The sequence below is a fragment of the Musca vetustissima genome, unplaced genomic scaffold, assembly GCF_032173495.1.
Source record: "Musca vetustissima isolate MV318-11 ecotype Yass unplaced genomic scaffold, APGP_CSIRO_Mvet_v1 utg6369, whole genome shotgun sequence".
Lineage (NCBI taxonomy): Eukaryota > Metazoa > Arthropoda > Insecta > Diptera > Muscidae > Musca > Musca vetustissima.
The window spans coordinates 198607-220401 of record NW_026889093.1 but is presented as its reverse complement, the minus strand read 5'-3'; the positions used below and the strand labels follow the sequence as shown (position 1 = coordinate 220401).

At 34.9% G+C, this 21795-nt stretch overlaps 3 protein-coding genes across 4 annotated transcripts; 2 read left to right on the top strand and 1 right to left on the bottom strand.

Annotated features, from left to right (window-relative positions):
* Positions 1–572: 572 nt before the first annotated feature.
* On the top strand, positions 573–8536 carry LOC133336826 (actin-related protein 2). 2 transcript variants are annotated; one of them, XM_061545103.1, is made up of 7 exons: positions 573–624; positions 2528–2638; positions 2889–2903; positions 4802–5017; positions 5083–5292; positions 5361–5789; positions 8341–8536. In XM_061545103.1, exons 1-7 carry the CDS (start codon positions 577–579, stop codon positions 8509–8511), a joined length of 1200 nt encoding a protein of 399 aa, XP_061401087.1. In that variant the 5' UTR covers positions 573–576; the 3' UTR covers positions 8512–8536. The 2 variants fall into 2 exon arrangements, with proteins under 2 accessions (XP_061401087.1, XP_061401088.1); XM_061545104.1 differs by lacking the exon at positions 2889–2903.
* A 1188-nt stretch (positions 8537–9724) lies between these two features.
* On the bottom strand, positions 9725–12093 carry LOC133336806 (NIF3-like protein 1). The gene is made up of 2 exons (XM_061545084.1): positions 12085–12093; positions 9725–10153 (listed from the first exon to the last, which is right to left on the bottom strand). The coding sequence occupies exons 1-2, from the start codon at positions 12091–12093 to the stop codon at positions 9725–9727; spliced, it is 438 nt and encodes a 145-aa protein (XP_061401068.1).
* A 2769-nt stretch (positions 12094–14862) lies between these two features.
* Positions 14863–16155, top strand: LOC133336805 (hepatic sodium/bile acid cotransporter). The gene is made up of 2 exons (XM_061545083.1): positions 14863–15771; positions 15835–16155. The coding sequence occupies exons 1-2, from the start codon at positions 14863–14865 to the stop codon at positions 16153–16155; spliced, it is 1230 nt and encodes a 409-aa protein (XP_061401067.1).
* Positions 16156–21795: the final 5640 nt, after the last annotated feature.

Sequence of the window (21795 nt, the reverse complement as noted above, 5' to 3'; positions counted from 1 at the left end):
TAAATAAATAAACAGTAGATGTACATATAATTTCAAGTGTCGGGAGCAAACACAAACAAAAGATTATGTATTGAAAAAATATCAAGTCTCAATAAATCAATCAACCGTAAAAACTGAACATTTTGTACAATGGTATATACACTACTATAAATCATGAGTATCGTGAGTAATCGGTATTCACTTTTACAATTTTCATGAACTAGGCAACCCTGGATATTGTTCACCATTTGACAGCCGTATGAAATGTCACCCGCAAGAGTTTTGACATTATTCGTCATCTCAGCCTGAGAAATACTAAAGTTTTGTTTTATCGTGCAAATTAAATAAAAATAAAAGCATTTGCCTAGACAATAAATAATAAAATACTAAAGAATAGTTGAAATAAATTTATGTGACTGAGCTCCAGTGGTTTCTTGATACGAGAAGAAACTACAAGTGCAAGAACACACCTTAAAAAAGTTTGGCAAACCGAAAAATATAGAAGCAGAAGTCGGTCGCCAGCGGCAGAGTGGGTGCAACGCAAATAAGCAAGCAGAAGCAGTAGCAGCAGTAGGAATATCAAGTGTTTTCTTTAAAATGGATAGCAAAGGACGCAATGTTATAGTTTGCGACAATGGTACCGGCGTAAGTAGACAACAAACATGTAAAAAATGGAAAAGAAATAATGTTCTTCGCAGGTATAGTATCTGTTGAGTGTGTGTGTCACAGCACACAGAAGAGGATTAGCAAACAACAAGAAGAGGAAATAGGCAGACAAAATACCAGTGACACACTTTTTCAATTGTTTTCTGGATATCGAATAACATTTTAACATGTTGCCGGGCATATGCAGAAGAAACATATTCTTCGTTTGTAATGTGTTTGGGAATAAATTTCCTGAAGTCGTTGCAATGATTTTTTTTAATTTTTGTGCAAAGACCACCACCCAATACTACTCAGCCTTTATGATGATTACTCATACCATGAATGTGTTTTTGTTTTGTTATCTTTCTTTGAATTGCTTTATTGTTGTTAGTGTTAGATGAAGCCTTATCGTGCAACAACAATAATAACTATTATTGATTTTTTGGAATTAAAAAAAAATAATAATAATAATAATAATAATAATAATAATAGAAAAGAGAAAAGGGACTAGATATTCCGGAAGATTAGAAATAATAACTAAGAAGTATTCCTAAGGGAAAACAAACAAAAACAAGTTCGGGAGACAGAATTCCATGTTATATACCCAAGTTTGTTGTGGTAGCAGATATTTCTTCATAATCTCCTCAACCTATGTCTGCTTCTAACTCCAAACTCTGGAAGGCTGCGACCTATATCTGTTGTGTCCAAAATGAAGATAGGGTTAGGTGAGTGGGTTTATCTGGACAGTTGAATAGATGTAGCGTGCCATGGGGAACATTACCATATGCTGGGCAGATATTACCGTCCTCGCCATCAATTGGTGCCCAATATGAATTGAGGCGGCCACACAATCCTGATCTTAATTGCGGCAAGACCACTCTGGTTTGTCGAGGTTGCTGCTGCTCTTATGCAGCTATCGTGGGCGGGTGTTCCCCGAGTATTGTATTCACAAGTACATGTTTCAAGTTTGTAGTTTATAGTGCCATAAAATATGGCAGTTATGGAATTCCAATGTACAAATTGTTATACTTAGTTGTTGGTCCAACCAAAGTTTGGTTATTTAGTTGGCAAAAACCCAGTTTCCCATGTCCTGATATTTAGAAATTAATTTAAATGAAAAGAAATTCTGTTTGCGTAGTCCAGTTTTCCATCTATCTACTGATGGGGCTACTTTTGGTAAAATTATCAAGCATTTCTGCAGACCTTGAGCCCACATCATACCTTGATTGTCTTAAGAGCATGTTAAACTTTGAACATTAATTCAATTTCTATTCAAATCAGATTTTTATATCGATTAAATCCCCTCTCCATAAGTCAGATCGATCGGAAGACGTTATTTACTCACAATATAGTCTTTTGGAAAGGGTTTCCGAAGCAGTCTTGATGTTAATACTATTTTAATACCCGATTTAGATTATGAAATCTATCAGAAATTGGTATTCTACACCTTTGTTGTAAAATGTAAATGGAGATCAGCGCTAAGGTGCAATTCCAAGATAATGGCACCACCGGATATAGTAGTCCTTCGGTCCATATATACTCGCATCTTCTAATTACAAGATCTAATTAATTACAATAGGCGTGGATTTTTTAAAAATATTTGTCAAGTAATTACAATGGTCGTGGATGTTTAAAATTTTTTTGAGGCCCTACAAAAGGTGCGGATGTTTTAAAAATATTTTTTATGTAATTACAATAGGTGTGTATTTTTTGAAAATGTTTTTTGGGGTTCTGCAATGGGCGTGGATTATTTAAAAATACTTTTTTGGGATTCTACAGTGGGCCTGGATTTTTTTTAAATATTTCTTTGGGTTTCTAAAATGGACGTGTATTTTTTTAATATATATATATATATTTTTTTTTTTTTTTTGAAAATAATATTTAATGCTTTTTTTTATTTCAGTTTGTTAAATGCGGTTATGCCGGTAGTAATTTTCCCGCCCACATATTTCCCTCTATGGTTGGCAGGCCAATCATTCGTGCTGTAAACAAAATCGGCGACATTGAAGTTAAGGTAAGTTTTCTTCAACTAATTCAAGTCTCATATAAAAAAACTTTTTCTCACTACTCTATAGCATTTCATATTGCTATTTTCATTAGTTTAGTTTTGTCAATTATTATCTTATACATATATATCAAAAAAACAAACAAAATACATTATACAAATCTCTTTTTTTTCGTTCTTCTTTATTTATATGTAAAAAAAATAAATATTAAAAATACAACTTGTTTTGGATAAATCTGTTTTTTGAATATTTTTACAGGATTTACACGTTGATGTAAGTCTATAGTCTCCTAATTTCAATTATAAGCCAATTATCAAATTTGTTTCTTTTTAATTTTGTTGCCTTTGTTTGAACGATTTGATGAAATAGTTGTCCGTTTCTTTGTACTAACAACCTTTTGCCACTACTAAAGAAAACAAGTTAGCTAAATAGACGTTGTGTTATAGTTTATTTATTTAATCGGTATTTCTAATGTAATTCCTTTTTTGTTGTTGTTTCGAAAAAAAAAACGATTTTCTGCATTAATATTTGATTCCTTCTTTGAATGCTTATTATATAAAGTGTGTATTTTTTTAATTTTCACGAATGTTTGTTGTTCCAAAATTTATTTTTTTATTTATTCTCTTTAATTACTTTATATTTTCTATTTGATATATACTAACACAAAAATTCTCTTGAATGCATGTTGATTTCATATGTGATTTCGATTTAAATACATTTTGCAATAAAAGCTGTGCTATAACTTGAAATATGCATTAGGTATAACAACTGTAAGAAGTCGTATTTAATGACAAATAATATCCGCATATGCAGGTTCTGAAATAGACATTTTTATAAAGAGAAAATCGGAAACAATTTCGATTAGTTCGGAGGTTTCTGTTCGTTAACTGAAAAACATTGACCCAAATTAATTGAAAAACTGGGCTGGAGGAGCTGTCACAGCTTCGGTGGAAAAAGCCGACTGAAGATTTTTAAATACCGAAAATGGGACAACACCTGTATATGTGGGGGTTATATCAAAAAATTTACCTTTTTCGAAATTTTTAATTGAAACACTGGGCTGGAGGAGACTGTCACAGCCTCTTCAGTGGGAAAAGCCTACTAAAGCTTTTTTAAATACCGAAAATGGGACAAGACTTGTATATGTGGGGGTTATGTCAAAATATTTACCTATATACAACATTTTCTGCTGATATATATATTTTTTACTTCCAAGAACACGGAATGGCAAATTACACACAGTTGGAAAATCAGTAAAAAAAACTGGTCCGAGAACTTGAACATAGATAAAATTAAAAGGAAAATTGAGACTATGTAAAAAACAGGGAGTTATGTTGAAAATTTATCAGAATGTCAAACTGCTAACAGCCTCTTCGGTGGAAAAATGCAGTTAAAACCTCGAAAATACCGAAAACGCAGCTGGAACTTTTATATGAGTTATATGTGAAAACTTGGACCTGTATCAAAAAATTTCTGCAAAGAACCAGTATTGCCAAATTGACAGCCACTTCAATGTCAAAATGCGGACTAAGTCAGAACATTGACCTATATAGAAAATTTCAAAACTCTATTTAAAATATTGTGATTTCTATTATGATTTAAACAGACAAATGGACATGACTAAATTGCCATAAAATGTTTTGCCCGGTCAAATATCTTGTTTCTAACAAAATGACAAATAAAAGATATACTAATGTTTCGGGGGATAGTAATTCGGTTTTCAGTAGAAAGAAAACACCTTAATAACTCCCAAGATTTATTCATATTTTCCCATTCCTATAACTTTCTGTATCTGTTTTTACTTTCAGTTTTTTGTATTTTTTTTTAAATTTTACGATAGACTAGCGTTAGGAATAGCCTCTATAATTTGAATTAAAAGAAAAAGATTTACTGCACTTTGCTATTTATATCTCAGCACCGAATAGAAATATATTTAGAAATTACTTAATAAAATTAAGACATAGCTTAGCTGCCTCAGCTTAGATAAAAAATAAAAAAAAAATTGTTGTTAGTGTTTGCTTTTATTTCAAACCCTTTGTTATTAATTCCTTTTCTTTTATACATATTTTTTTAATATTTTGATATGTTATTTTGTTGTTATTTAGAAAATAAATATTATCACTAATCACACATATTTAAATTTTGATATATATAATATGACATACTTTTAGGATTTAATGGTTGGTGATGAAGCATCACAATTACGTTCTTTATTAGAGGTATCATATCCAATGGAAAATGGCGTGGTACGAAATTGGGAAGATATGTGTCATGTATGGGATTATACATTCGGGCCAAAGAAAATGAACATCGATCCAACAAATACAAAAATATTGCTCACAGAACCGCCAATGAATCCCTTGAAAAATCGTGAGAAAATGATTGAGGTAAAATAAAAAATAAATGGGAAAATATGAAAAAATATGTATTAAATATTATTCCTATTTAACAGGTCATGTTTGAAAAATATGGCTTCGATTCAACCTATATTGCTATACAAGCTGTTCTTACGCTTTATGCTCAAGGTTTGATATCCGGCGTTGTCATAGATTCGGGTGATGGTGTTACCCATATATGTCCGGTATATGAAGAATTTGCACTGCCACATTTAACAAGGCGTTTGGATATTGCCGGTCGTGATATTACACGATATTTGATTAAAGTAAATATACATTTATTTATTTGAAGCAACCAAATATTATGTAATGTTTATTGATTTTATAATTACAGCTACTCTTGTTACGTGGCTATGCATTTAATCATTCCGCTGATTTCGAAACGGTACGCATGATGAAAGAAAAACTCTGCTATATTGGCTATAACATTGAAATGGAACAAAGACTGGCATTGGAAACGACAGTATTGGTGGAATCATACACCCTACCCGATGGTCGTGTGATAAAAGTTGGCGGTGAACGTTTTGAGGCACCCGAAGCCCTCTTCCAACCCCATTTGATTAATGTTGAAGGTCAGGGTATTGCTGAATTGGTATTCAATACAATACAAGCGGCTGATATTGATATGCGCCCTGAGCTATATAAACATATTGTTTTGTCGGGCGGTTCAACAATGTATCCTGGTTTACCTAGTCGTTTGGAACGTGAAATTAAACAATTGTATTTGGAGAGAGTACTGAAAAATGACATTGATAAATTGGCGGTAAGTATTGAAGGAAGAATTATGTGCGAAATGAATATTTGTCAAAGGGCTTCATAAAATTTACAACAATTTTGACAACGAAATAAGCTTAAAGTCACCATAGCGATTATTTTGTGTAGAAATTTTTTGGTGGACAAATTTATGTGTTAAAGAGTTGGGTCTTAATTCTTATAAATTACATCTTTATCGTTGTATTTTTGCTAATTGGACCCTTTAATGCGTAACATTACCAGGAATAATAAAAATTCAAAAATAATCTTGAGTGATGAGGACCGACTATTTCCATCTAGGTGTGCATGTCAAGAAACAAAATCCCTGCGACTGCTTAATTTATTGTCCATCGCCAGACGTTACTTTTTCCAAAATGAGGGGGAACATCTGAAGAAGAACCTGCTAAAAAAATAATAATTTCTACCACTTTTTCCAATGTCCCATTGGTCAAATTCGATAGCCTTTAACTCAACACCATCGTCTTGGCAATACTGATTGGATCACTTTCCGGATCATATTATTTCTCGAAGAGGAGTTCACAATTGGCAAATTAGACCTTAGGATTTAACACCATGTGACTTCTTCCTTTGAGGCTACGCGAAAACAGTTAATCGTCAATTCAAGCTTTGCTCATTCGAAGAGCCAAGCTAAATGCTATCGGATGTGTTTATTTGGGAGCTGTGAATTCAATGAGCATTTCAAGGACATTCAGCGGTTTTTGGGGGAGAGTCTCAAAGTAGAAGTCCCCGTCCCTATGAACCCAAGATCGACGATGAGAAAATGGGAGCCCTTAATAACCAATCCCTAGGTCTTGGGTCACCTCCTTCCTAAAGTATCTCCCTGACGCTGGGGTGTTAGAGGACCTTGTTCTCATTAGTGTATCACGGTTTGTAAATACCCTGATTTACTGTATTCGAAAGGAGCCCTGTTGATACCTGGGTGCCTCAAAGAGTTTTTAAGGCTTGGTTGCAATGTACAGTATTGTTTGAAACCTAAGCAACTTTTTCTTAGTAAGTAATCATGGTCTTTTATTATCTTGTTAAATTGAATTATGAAAAGTACTTATTTTATTAACTATTACATTATACAGTCGACACTATACAGTCGACTCCGCTTTATTGAAACGGAAAAAAATTGGATTTTTGAACTGAAAATAATTTCAGTTATCCGAACTCATCATAAGCGAAACATTTTTTACTTTTACGAATTTCAATAATCTCTATATCATAGCGAATATGTATGTTTCGATTTTTTTAAGAAAATAGACGATAGAAATTAAAACTGGTTAACATGTTCACTGCTTATGGGAATTTTATTATGACCAGTAAAACTTATGAACTTGTAAGGAAATCCATCGTCTGCCTGTTACAATCGTAAGACCTATCTTAAATACAACGTTTGATTTTAAGAACCTAAAATATCGGACGATTTTAAGTCTTTTTAACAGCTGGCTAAGCTGTAATAACCAATATGAGGTTGTAAATGAGTATAAACTTCCTTGCAAAACTTGACACCAGACCTCAATCCCATTGAGAACCTTTTCAGTATTTTAAAACGAAAGATTGGTACACGTCGCTTTAAAAACAGACAGGAACTAATGAACTGCTTAAAATCAGAGTGGGAAGCTATACCAACAACAATTCTAACAAATCTTATAGAATCAATGCCAAAAAGATGTGCGGCAGTGATAAAAAATAAAGGGTATCATACGAAATATTGAAAGCTGTTTAAGTTTCGAACAGCTGCTTTGTGAGTTAATATTGTTTTCATTTCTTTATTTTTTTTTTCAAAGAAATATAATTTAAATTTTTTGTTATTTTCAGATTATAGACACATAGTATAATAGTAAATAAAATATATATTTTTTATAAATCAATTTAACGATATCATATAAGTCCATGGCTACGAACTAAGAAAAAGTTGCTTAGGTTTCGAACAATACTGTATTTACCATGGTATGGGCTGTGTCATGGTCGACCTCAAAACCTAACTACCACACACCCCTCCGAAAAATTTTCTCAAAATTTAGAACTCAAATGGTAGTATCCTGAATTTTTAGCATGAAAATGGGTCGAAATTGTCCAAAATGCCGAAAAAATAATATCGATATAATATTTGTTTAGGTGTTAAAAAATCCGCCACCAAAGTCTCCACAGAGAGTCAAGATGAACAGAGAGGTTCAATGATATAAAAGGGAGCTTTATCCAATTATATAAAAGAGAGCCTTTATATCAAGCAGACCTATTAAGCATATCGCATTGTAATCAATTGGATGCAGTTGAAGAAGAATACGTGGTTAATACACCTTTGGAGAACACCCACCACCGCATCTTTGGATAACACCCACCACGTAAATGGTGTAACTTAATTCACTTTGGGCATGACGCATAACATCTGCATTCGTTGTAATGATCCAAATGATACGGTTCACCTTTTTAATTGTCCACCCCAAAACCACTACCTATTGAGCTGTTGAGACATAACATATTTTTTTTATTATGTACATCGATTTTTATCTATCAATTTCAATTTTCTTTTCACTTCTCATTTTTTTTTACAGAAATTCAAAATTCGCATTGAAGATCCTCCCAGAAGAAAAGATATGGTATTCATTGGTGGTGCTGTTTTGGCTGAAGTAACCAAAGATCGTGATGCCTTCTGGATGTCGAAGCAAGAATACGAAGAACAGGGTATTAAAGTATTACAGAAATTACAAAAAGTAACAGCCTGAAAACGAATGTAATTCGTGTTTAATTTGAAGAACACACAAACAGACATTACATGAAAGAACGTAAAATTCCACACAAAAACCACATAATAAATAATTATTGATGAAGATGATGGCAAGAGGAGTTTATGAGCGTGTAACACAAGGAGGTGTTTCTTTTAAAGGCACCCAGCTCGACATCAACAACAACACTATACTACTAAAGAGAGTCATTAAACCAACAACAAAATTATGCTAAGTTGCTAAAGAAACAAAAAAATAAAAAAAACACACACAACACATAACTTTCCAAAAATCTTCCATACCAAAACAGCTTTGTAATTCTAAACAACAACAAAAAAGTATCTTAAAAATGCTGTTCTTTATCTAAATTATATTTTTGACTTAAGTCTTTGTTATTTTTCTTGTATACTTTAAAACATAAAAAACGAAGAAGAGTTCCGTCTCTAACTCTTCATTTAACACCACAATATTGTTATACAAAAAAATGTATTTTCTAGAGTTTAAATTGTTTGTCTTCAGTTTCTAAGAAAAAAAAAAAACAAAAATGCATTTATGTCAATATCCCCCTATACCCTATGCTATCTAGTATCTTCCCCTCCTCCAAATATTTCCTTAACTCTTATTACCTATGCTGTTTTTGTTTTATAATTTTTACAAGTGTACGATACATAGATTTTTAACGACATGTTTATTTAATTTTTTATTTGCAAGTATTTTCTAGTATTTTTATTAAAAACAAAACCCATTAAAAAACTAATCTAACAAAATAAATAACATTCAGTTGTAAGTAAAAATTAAAATTTTTTTAAATAAAATACAAAAAATATTTTGGTATTTTTTCCAGAAATCATTCCATATCAGTTTTTATTTCTTACCACCAACCCCAACCATACACCGCGCAATTCATTTTCATCCCCTCAATTGAGAAAAAAAAACACTTGTTAGTCAGCAATTTCATGCACGATTTGATTTTTTTGGTTTTAGTTGGACAATGTTTTTTATTTAATTTTTTCCATATATAAATCGACACATTTTTTATATACATATATACTCTATAGTTAGCCAAACCATATTTTATAATATGAAAAATTAAAATAAAAAAAAAAAAAAAAAAATAAAAGATATTTGACACAAAAGAAAAAAACTAAAACAAAAATAAATCCAAATAAATGAAATGCATTTCTTTTGTTCCTTTGGTCAAGAGGTAATATTTTCAACATTTTTCGTTATTCACATGGGTCTTAATGGGATCTTCATCTGACTCCGAAACAATAACCTCACATTGTCCATTTAACATATCGACCAACTTTGGTTTGAATGTCTTCAGGAAACCTCTCTCCGAATTACTGTGATTACATAAAATTACCGAAATGTTTTGATGATTTGCATCCAAGACATCATGATGTGACATTTCACCGGTTATATAGAGGTCAGCTTCAACACCGCGCAATAGAGATGCTCCAGAACCTGCACAAACAGCTACCCGTTCAATGTTCGTTGCGGGTGAGTGTTCAACACCCATTGCAACATGAACATCAAGACCGATGTGTTTTTGTACAGCCTTAATGGCATTTTCCAAATTGATTTTAGTCGAAAATATACGACCAGCGCCTACATTAGGATCATCGCAGTTGGCAAGGGGCTGTAAAGAAAAATGAAAATAAAAGTTTTTTTAATTGTATACTAAATTATCATGAAATCCTAACAGATACGTAAGAACAATTAGTGGATTTATTTAAAATAGGAAAAATTCAGGATAAAATAGGTATTAAGCGGATAACCTTTATTTTATAGAATCATTTGAAAATGTGAAAACCCTATTGAAATATTTTTACGAAATTTTCATGAATCCCGGCCAGATGGATTTTGAGGTTCTGCACCCAGGTTCCTCAAACCATCTAATGTAATAACCAATAGGTGGTCGTGTATAGATTGTTAATCTGTTGAGGTCGGGTGACTTTGATTTCTGGTTTTAATTCCCCGCTCGTTCCTATGAAGTTATTGCATGTGTAAAGTGCTCTCCTCTCTTAGGTAACATTCTACATTGCCGCGTTAATTTATGGCTGAGGAATGTTCCGAGTTATTTGGCTTCTAATGATAGTTCCAAAGCCATCCCATTCAAGATAGGTAGAGGTAATGTTGGGATTTTACATTTCTTAGTGAATACTACAAATTCAGTTTGACCCCAAGGCCATTGAGTTTAATAGGGCGTTCTTGAAGCGGTTCGATCCTTTTAGATTGGTCCACTTTTTGATATAGCTCTATATAAGGAAACAGGGTCTACTATGGGTCGATGCAATTTTGCTCCGTTATAACTTTTATTCCTAAACGATCAATTTGTCCGATTGACATTGTTGTATCTGAAAACCTCCATAATTTCACTTCAAGTGTTTGAGGAAGACAGAACCACCGGGTTTCTAAATTTTGAACCGGATATTCAGGTAAACAAATTGAGAAGGAGTCTGCCAAAGTGGGTATGGCAGTAAACGGTGAGAAGACCAAATTGATGGCTGATGAATAATAAAACAAGCATGGGTACTTGCGCAAACAGATGAGGCAGTTCTTGGGGTGTTTGAAAGAAAAATTCTCCGAAAGATCTACGGGCCGATCTGCGTCGACGGTGAATATCGGCGTCGAATGAACCACGAGCTTTACAATTTATATACGGACATGGACATAATCAGTCGTATTGAGCTGCAGCGACTACGGTGGCTATGAATGAGAATGAATGAAATTGCCCCAGCTCAAAAGGCATACAAAACGAGCCTACTGATCCTTGGAAATCCTTTTAAGCTCAACTTATGGAACAACCGTTCTGTAACAAGCCTGGTGTGTCGAGTTGAAAAATGCTGTGTATAGGGCAACCCTGCAGACACTAGCAACTCGCAATGCTAGAGAGAATTTTTTGGAGAAAAGGAGAGTGGAGAAACGTATCTTCAAAAGAAAAATGAAGAAAAACGCGAGCATGAGCAAATCTAGATGTACAGGAGTCAGAATGAAGTCATGAAATTTTACCAACGAGTAAAACTCCAAATCGATGGACCTGGTTTGAACCGGCACATGCTCCTGGAGAGATGAAGAAGGAAACCTGGTGACACATACATACATCCTTGAGGATCTGGAAGGAACATTTTGAAGCCTCTGGTATCAAATAGTGGTGGTGAAGAAGATACCCCAGAACCAATAAGAGATGACTGTATAGAGTGTATATCACCTAGCCAAGATGAGGTAAGAATAGCAATTAATTGGCTGAAGAATAATAATGCAGCGGGTGCCGATGGATTATCAGCCGAACTATTCATGACCGGTGGTCAGACGATGATCAGGAGCATGCACCAACTGATTAGTACAATTTTGTTATAGGATTGCATGTCTAATAATTGGAACCTCGGTATCCTGTGTCCCGTGCACAAAATGGAAACAAGACTATATGTGCCAACTATAGAATAATTAATCACCTTCCCATCGCATATAAAAATCTATCCAGCGTGATGTGTGAACGACTGATACCAATGGTCACAGGGACGTACCCAGGGGCAGGTTATATTTATGAAATGAATGAAAATAAATTACCTTTTTCATTTCGAACCAGCACAATGTCAGCAGTTAAAGTCCGAAAGGACTTCTCGGAGCACTTCAATAACGAACAAGGATTTAGACAAGGTGACAGTTTGACCTTTTTAACTAACACCCTGTTGGAAAAGGTCACACGAGATGCAAATGTGAACAGAAATTGCACTCTACACCAAACGGCATATGTTACTCGCCTATGCCGACGACATCGACATAATGGGTCTAATATTACGAGCGGAAACAACCACCTTAGAACGAAATGAGGAATCCGCCAGAGTGGGTCTGGCAGTAAATAGCGAGAAGACTAATTAAGAAATTCAAAAACAATGTCACTTCTCGTCAGATCAATATCACACTCAATAAGACTTTCATCCCCAATATGAATTTTCCACTTCCCAGATCATGACTTGGATTTTGCCTCCCAGTGTAATCAATTATGATTGTAGAAGCCAATCATATGTGGAATTCAGAATAGCAATGTCGAATACCCGTAGAGTGAAACAGACAGTTCCCCCCAAGGGTGGTGTGATTTCTCCATAACTGCTTAACCTTTATCTTTCTTATATTTCACAACCACACCGCACGGCATATATATCGTAATGCATGCGGATGAGGGTATGATCATGGCTTTGATTCCCATTATTGATGCCATATGTCGAAGGATAACCATCTGATCCTTTGAGTTTCCTCCATATGTGAAATATGGAAATATGCGGCACCAAATCCATTATATTTACCGCCTGGACGACTGGAATGAAGTTCCCGCTGCATGTAATTCTCGAATGAGAATAGATTCCGACCTATAAATACCCCAATATATAGGGTGTAATGATCGATGGCGTCTTAAGTCGTCTGCGATAAGTCGCTGAAGACATTCAGATTTGCAAAAATGCCGCCCTCAGCATTGCAGCAGATTGTCAACTCATGACGCCTGTGGTTGGGAACATCCCTGTCATAGCCTATTGTACAGGCTTCCTCTGTCCTGTTATAGGGACCCCTAGCACTTTGAAAGTGGAACCAACTCACTGACGGTGCTGGCTAGATTTTGCCCCGCGTAAGCTCAGTCTGTGGGGCCGCAGTTCTTGTCTATGAGTTAGACCTGTTAGGGTGGACATAAAAAAAAAAAAAGAACAAAATTCTATTCTATTCCAGCGGATCATAATACATATAAACTCGAGATGATTCCTTTCACAACACAGCAGAGCACAAATAAAACTGACTCTGTGGGAGAATAGCCCACCCTCCATGGTATGCCTAGCCTAACCCCTCTCTCTAACGTTTCACTTCCACCACCTGCTTTAAATCTACGTTTCCTTAACTTTTATCCTATTACTCCTCCATGTGTAATATTTATTGATCATTACAAAATTTTATCACTTTCCAGGTTCATTCTTCTTCAGGTGATTTTGTGCAGAGACATGTCCGTCCGTTGTAAGAATATAAAAGTTTATATTCTTATTTAATTGTTTAGCAATTTCCCTTACTTTAAAGGACTTTTAACGATGAGGAACCTGCCTACCGGTGCCAGGCCTACGCGCAACCCCTATCAGTGGCGTAACCATAACCACAATCAAAAAATATAACAATTTTATAATATGTTCAATAGTTCCCTTGTTTTTTCTTTTTTTAAGGTTGTTTTGTACCATCTGTCCTTCCGTTAGATCTACAGAGAATACCTGAGCACCACAGGATCGAGTGGTGCACATGCTGATTAATTTGTTGATTGTATTTTTGTATTTTATGTACATTATAATGACAATCGCCGAACTTGTATCTTAAAAAATAAACCTTAATCAAATTCAAATCTTTAAAAATAGCATATGTTTGGGAACCTCGGGTTTTGTAGTTAAAGAGCAAAAAGGAACGACCTTTTCTTTTCATTAGGGTACCTTGGGGCGACTCCCTGTCAGGACTCCGAATACAATTTTGCCACATTCATTATAATAGAATTGCCAACCATCTTGTACAAATGTAATGAATAGGGCACACCACTTAATATGATTTAATCGACAAACCAAATCTATCGCTGTAAATTCTACTAGGTTAGACATATATATTGGAATGATTTGAAATCTCCAGAAAATTCATATCTCTCCTAAAACCACAACGGATAGTCCATGTGATGACTTTTTACTGTCAAAAGGCTGTAAAAGTTGTATGCAATGTAATAAATGAAGTAATGCTTTCTGGGAGAATCATGAGACTGTAATCCGGTCGCGATCGAAGTAGGATAAAATAATATAATTGTAATGGAAATACTTTATTATCAATTTCATTGGCTCTGTCGCTCCGTCGTCTAATTAATAAATAAAAAAATAATATTTTCAGCTACTGTTTATAAACAATGGTAGAAAATGGAGACGACCGATAATGGGATTTTCGGACTCAATAAAAAAAAAAACGTAGAGAAAATAGAAACAAACAACCGTTCAAATTATAAATCAATTGCAGTTATCAGAGGGTCAGTAGGCGATTGTTGTTGGCATTAGGAATATTAAATGGGAACAGAGAACAGTTTCTTTTGTTTGCAATTTGTTAATAATAGCCATGGCAGAATTTAAGATGGGTGGAAAGTAATTTTGATGGGTTGTTAGTAGTTGCAGCGACATGGAGGCCATAAGAAGTAAAAAAATCAGCTATAGGAATCTCGCAATTCTCCAATGGATGGTAGCCATTTTAATTTTGCATCAATGTTGCGGTGTAAAATCGGAGGGGGAGTATGGTAACATTGCGGGTCAATGGAAGGTACAATATGGTGGACCAAATGGTGAATCTAATATGGAAGCACTCGATTTGTGGACATCGAATAGCAATAGTTTGACTTTGGTGATCTACGATGTTGAACGGGGAACTGAAAATCAGGACGCCTTTTTTGAAGTCCATATAGAACATGAGAAATTGGCCAAAGTGGAAGAAAAACAAATCAATTTGAAAGATTTTCCCGATTCTAATAAATGGCAAGGAGAAATTACCGTTGATGGTTTACATTTTGGTTATACGAAATTATATGTGAAACTGGTTGATCCTGTAACCAGTCGCACGGAACGAAGTATACAAACTTTAGAGGTGATTGTGAGACGCACGAAACGAGTAGCGGATAATACCCTCACCTATACCGCAGCAGCAATAGCATTACTTATGTTTATTAATTTGGGTACCGTGTTGGATTTGAAACGTGTTGCAAGTATTTTTAGTCGGCCAATTGGACCATTGGTGGGTTTTTGCTGTCGCTATATTATAATGCCTGGACTGGCCTTGGGTTTGGGTGCTCTCATGTTCAAAGATGATAAGCGTCTGCAGTTGGCGGCATTTTTTACTGCCATCACACCGAGCGGTGGTATTGCCAATATTTGTAACATCTTCCTGAGGGGCAATGTAAATCTGTCCTTGGCCACAACCACAGTAAATAGTATTTTGGCCTTGGGTATGTTACCACTGTGGGTATATCTTATCGGACCGCTACTCTATCCGGACCAAAAATTTAATTTACCCTTTATCGATTTGGCTGTGGGTTGTGTTGGTCTGTGCGTGGCCCTAATTGTGGGGGTGATGTTACGCCGTTGCATACCCAAAACGACACGTTTTATTTTCCGCTTTCTCAAACCCTTCTCCGTAGTGCTGAGTTTATGTTTGGTAATATTGACCGTGGTTTTGAATTATTACATATTCGGGGAAATAACATTATTGGTAAGTCTGGATACACAAATATTGGAAATATTATATGTTAATCTCTCTCTTTTCCATTTACAGATCTTCCTGCTGTCGTTGTGTCTACCACTACTCGGTTATCTTTTATCCTTTACACTATCGAAATTGTTATGCCGCACAGCAACCGATTCTATGACCATAGCCATAGAAACGAGTGTGCTGAATATGACTCTACCCATTGTATTGCTGGAGTATACCATGAGTCAACCCATGGCCGATATGCTGATTGTTGTACCCATCACCTCAGCTTTAGTTTCTTTGTGTTTGGTTTTAATATTTTATATTGTGCGACGAATATTCGGTTGGAATCGCCCCGTGGATCAAGATTGTTTCGATGAAAAGGCATTCTTGGTGGAGAAGTGAGAAGGCGTGAATCTGTGATTTGCGTAGGATTAAGAATAGTTTTAGGCTAGTCTGTAAGAAGACGATAACGATGTTCAATTGAGATTTGAAAAAAAAAACAATTGGAATTCTCTCGATGAAAATAATACATTAATTTGATCATACTGGTATCGATGGCATTTCTCCGGTAGTAATTGACAATCATAATGCGGCGATATCAACGCAAGTGAGTAATCGACATCCTATTAAACAAAGACTCTTGGGAATTTGGGAGATCGGGTTGTAGTCGACTTGACCTTACTATAATGGATGTAATCGAATAAGTGTAATGCTTCAAATATTAGTTTGTGAAATAAGTCCGTTCGGCTGCCCAGCCGACTATATGACTACTGTGACGGGGGTTATGTTACTGCAAGAGAGCGTGCCCTCCCATCTCCGGGTCAATGTCGTCTTTGGAATATGAGACACCCCCCACAGCAACCTCTACATCAAACGCCATATATTTGCTGAACGAATAACACCATTAGCGGAAAATGTGGCTAGACCACCTGAAGCTTTGCAACATTGCAATCGTGACAAGTAATTCGCTCTCGAATTGTGGAAGGAAGGATGATAGAACGGCAATCAGTTTAAGCGACATTATGGTGTAAAATCCGAAGAGCTGTGCGAGTTTTTTAACCGGAAATTCATAGAGATCCCTGAGAGTGACAATGCACAAAGGAGTGTGCTTCGTCGTATAAGATCCCTCGAGGTGGCACCACCAGAATCTTTGAAGGATAATGTTGCAGATGTAATTCGAACGCTAAGTTATCCAAAGCATTGTTTCCGGTAATGGTTAAATAACTGGATAAACTTGGAGTAGAGTATTTAACAGCTGTGCTGAACCAGTTATTAGCCATCCACAATGTTCTAGAAAGCCCTGATTTGTATCAGAACCTAAAATGGATCTTAACCTTATTCATATGTGGATTTCAGATACAAGAAGTCTAAAGTGAGTGAAACAGAGAGTTCCCCAAGGAGGGGTTATTTAAGTCGAACGCGATAGTCATCAAGTCGCTTGCCGCCAGCTCTTGAGATTTGACTTCCAACAAAACAATAGGTCAGTCGATAATATTCCGGAATGTAATTCAAACCTGTCAGAATGCCACGCTGAGAACTGTGACATAGTGCCTTCTTTTAACACTGGTGGATCATTTACATAAGGAGGCAAAGGACTTATCCGTACATGGACACAGCAGAATGTTCTCGGTGTATTACCTGTTTTGGTGCTATCGCCGGAATCATCCATGCTATAAATTGGATAGGATTCCCACACCCAGGTACGTAAAGAGATAATTACACGATATAGGGAAATAGGTTCAGCGGTACCAAAGAGAATCACTAGTATTGATCCAGGCTATGGACCTATACCACGTGATTTCAGTTATGGGAGTCCACACACCGCCAATAGCGACTGGCTTGGCAAACGAGAGTGGTTTTGTTTCAATTAGTTTAACCCTTTGTGGCCCAATGTTGCCCAGAGACAACACGATATTTCAGAGCTTATATTTAATACGCAGCTGGAAAATTTATATTCTTTGGCTTACATATGTCAAGCCTTGTTTATGGACGACACATATCAAAAGAAAAATCTAAAAAAATTAAATTTTTGGTCAAGTTATACGCTTTTCAATATATGGATAAGTGCAAAATCGTGTACAGTACCAATTAGCGTATACAGTACAAATTATTTAAATCGCTTCGTATTCGAAATTAACGAATTGCTACCTCCAAATTATTGTTGAGTCTTGTAAAAAAGAACCAAAAGAATAATTTAAAGTGATTTTTTCGTCGATATCGCATTTGCTTTTCTTGACATTGGACTTTTATTTTTCAGAAAGAAGGTACTGCATCTCCCGAATGAGAGGATGTAGCAATGTCAAATTTTGTTCATACCCTATTTAGGAGAATTACATTAAATCTGTGCACAGAAAATAGTTCTATAGTCATAGGGTTAAGGATGGCCCAGTCATAGGGTTAATAATGGCCCAGCCGCTTCAATTCGAATTGACAGCACGATACCAGAAACATGATCTGCGTTTAGATTTCAACCTCACGATACGCTGTATTTTTCAACTGCCCAGCAAACCCCACTCATCTGTGTCCGGAATCTATTTGAATGCAGCCGATCCATGATTTCAATCTTATTCAGTATTGGGAACAGAGAAGTCAAAACCGGAACCAAATATATAGAAAGATGCTATAACACAGGATGCGGCGAAGGATTAAAATACGCTCCTTCTCACGAATACTAACGGCAAGAATTCGAATGTTTTCAATTTATCGCGAGTGATAAAGTTACAATGAGTGAACTAGCATTGGCAATCTCTCACGAATGTTCGATATTTCGCGAGCATTCATTGCTGAAGAGCGTCCATTTGAAAAACTCAAAAAACAAACAAAAATATCATAAAAAAGTAAATATATACAGCGAATGAATATGTGCGCAAAAGAAAGTGTTGGGCATGTGTGGAATAAAAAAACACATGCCCAACAACTACTTAATTTTGAGCATTCGCGAATGTTCGTTGTCATTGGCGAGCGAAAAGCAGAAATGAGCGATTAACCAACGCTAGGAACGATCGCTGTTGTGTGCTCGCATTCGTTTGTAATGTGCCTGCGAACATTCGTTTGGAGAATGCTCGATTAGTAAAAATATATAGCGATAAATTCAATCGCAAAATGAGCACTAAAGAAATGATTGTATTTTAAATCGTTCGCGAGCGAATTTTTGGGCACAATAGACGATCAAGAACATAAATAATTAATGGGGTATCCGTTGAATATTTCTAATCCAGTGCGTAATAAATCATCACTGGTTATCCATTTTAAATTCTAGGAAAGTTGTGGCGACTTTTCTGCTTAAGCAATGTAGGACGGCCAATTCTGACAATTTGTTGTCCTGAAGTCTTTTGAAAAATTCGAAGAACAATGACAGAGTCATAATGCGACAATGCGAGATCTCACATATCGGATCAAACAATCACCTTCTCAACCAGCTAAAACGTGGAATTGGAACTGCATTTTCCATAATTATGATAAAGTCTATAAAAGTCTAAAGTGTATAGGGTATTGTAGAGCTTACATAGCATTAAACTATAATCTTTATTGACACGTTTTCATATATATTTATGTCGTATAACTCTACTCCACTTAAGTGGCCATTGTTGCTTTTGTTTAGAAACGAAATGTGACCGATAAGTACCTACACCTTCACAAATTGTAAATATCTATAATAAATAAACAATTCTTAGCCTTCAAATCATACGATTAAAAAATAATAAAATTTTAGATAAAGACGTGCAAATCTAATGAAATTTATTATTTTGCCTTTGTCTGGGTCAGGTATACACGTTATCAATTATAATTACTATTCTTAGACGATAACTTCTAAGCAATTACTGGAGAAACTTTATTACAAGTGGTCAGTTTTGATAAAAAAAAGTGGGAACCAATTTTCATATTGAACCAAATCAAGTCATATTAAATAGTTTATATCGTTAGCTAAAATGCAAAAAGGCGTAACTAACAAAAAATTGAAAATTGACTTTTTGAATGAATATTGTGAATGTCAATAAACTACATGTGTTGACAAAGTTTTACACGTCTGCGGTCAAAAAACAAAAAGACGTAACTATAAGTGGGTTTATTTGATAAATGCAAAAAGGCGTAAATAACAACAAATTCAAATTTTTACTTAATTATTATGACTGCCATTAAACTAAATAACTAAATTTGTTAACAAATTATAGTCTATTATTTGTCATATGCAATATCACCCTGCCGGGCATACTTTTTCACATGACATACTTATAGTTTTCATTCAAAACAGTTCTTTGCTTCTCCTACACAATTATGCTTTTGTTAGTTACGCCTTTTTGTATTTTAGCTAACGATATAGAACTAAAATCAAAGTCCAGTATTAGCCATACAATTCACTGTCATTTTCAATTTGTTGACTAATCTGTTCTTGAACTTCGAATTAATTGACGCTACATGGAATGTACACATTTGAGTTGTGTTTGAAAAACATTTGAACGGACGCTTATAAATGTGCATTTTTTCTTTTATACGCGATTTATTTAATTTTTCGAACACAGAAACAACAAATAAACAGCACAAGCAAAGTCATAGCTTTAATCGTATTGAGCTTACAATTGTTAAACTATAAAAAAGCACACACAAAGCTACGTTTTATTTGACACATTGGAAATCGAGTAGATTGCGAGGCACACTACTATTTTTTCTTTACAAATAATTGATAAAAATATGGTTTGGCGTCTAGAGCGGCTAGAAAACCCGACAAAAATAAAGTTTTCAGTCCATTTCATCCCCAAAATATCATCTAAAATTATAGGCGTCTTCCTTGACCATAATCGGAACTTTAAATATTTACGTATAACTCCACTATCCGAATACATACCTACATCAATATCAAGTTAAAGGTCAACCACCCCTCTTGTATATACAGCCAACTTCTCTTTTATATGTGCTTCAGGAGTATACATTTACACCATATAGTACAAAGTTCGAAATTTTTCACATACAAATCCATTTGGCCGATCTTCATTAAAACGGTCATACTTATTCTGTTACAGGGTGTTAAAAATTGAAATTTTGGTCTGGTAGATTCCGTTCAGGAATTTTTGATGTTAAAGATGCACCTCGAACTGGTAAGCCGGTCGTCAAAAATGTAGATAAAATCCGAGAAATGATCGAAGTTGACCGGCATGTTAGCAGTCGTAACATCGTTCAGAAGCTAAAAATTGACCATAAAATTGTTTTAAACCATTTACAAAAATCTATTCTGATGAGGATCAGTGGTGAGATCCGAAACTATAGTCTTCCATGCCTTATCCCTCGGCGGACAATGCCAGACATTCCTCACTAATAAATAGTTGTTTTTTTATAAAAACAACAAACTGGGATTCAGCCTGACTATTCTGCAAAAATAAATAAATAAATGGATTTATTTTTCCCCAACCTAAAATATACACAATTATTTTACAGACTAGCGAAGTGCCTGATAGTTCTTATGCGGACAGGGAATACAAAACAAATGTATAACATTTTATATGGAAATCGTAAATACTGTATAATATGTTGTACTATAATTCCAGCATCTCTATTCCTATATCTAGTATCAATTTTATTACAATTTAGTACCCCTAATACACATGAGCACTTATTTTTTTCTTATTTCCATTGTGTAGATTCAAAAGTGGTCAGAATTCCAATTATATATTTTAGGCAAATACCTACAGGTTCCACATTTAGTTTCATTCAACAATTTTCGAACACATAAGTACACATTTTCAAGACTACTTCCATACATCAATGGTACTTCTAATTTCACTAAATTTAGTGCTGAAATTTCTTTAACTCTCCGTTTGTGACAAATTTTAGGTTTCCAGTTCTCACAGTTATCCAAATCCAAATTGTTCTAAATTTAGTTCATTTAGTTTATTCGTACACATAAATTCGAATTTTCAAAGCTTTCTTCATAGCTCAATTCTTGACATCAACGGTAATAAAAATTCCAAAACTTAGGATTCCCCCTCTATCCATTCGCCCAAATGCATATTGTAGCAAATTTAGTGCCACTTTGTACTTTTCTTACTC

Coding starts and splice junctions, on each gene's coding strand:
- LOC133336805 (XM_061545083.1), top strand. CDS start 14,863: ATGGAAGCACTCGATTTGTGGACATCGAATAGCAATAGTTTGACTTTG. Junction 15,772..15,834: donor TCGGGGAAATAACATTATTG/GTAAGTCTGGAT, acceptor TTCCATTTACAG/ATCTTCCTGCTGTCGTTGTG.
- LOC133336826 (XM_061545103.1), top strand. CDS start 577: ATGGATAGCAAAGGACGCAATGTTATAGTTTGCGACAATGGTACCGGC. Junction 625..2,527: donor TTTGCGACAATGGTACCGGC/GTAAGTAGACAA, acceptor TTTTTATTTCAG/TTTGTTAAATGCGGTTATGC. Junction 5,018..5,082: donor ATCGTGAGAAAATGATTGAG/GTAAAATAAAAA, acceptor CCTATTTAACAG/GTCATGTTTGAAAAATATGG.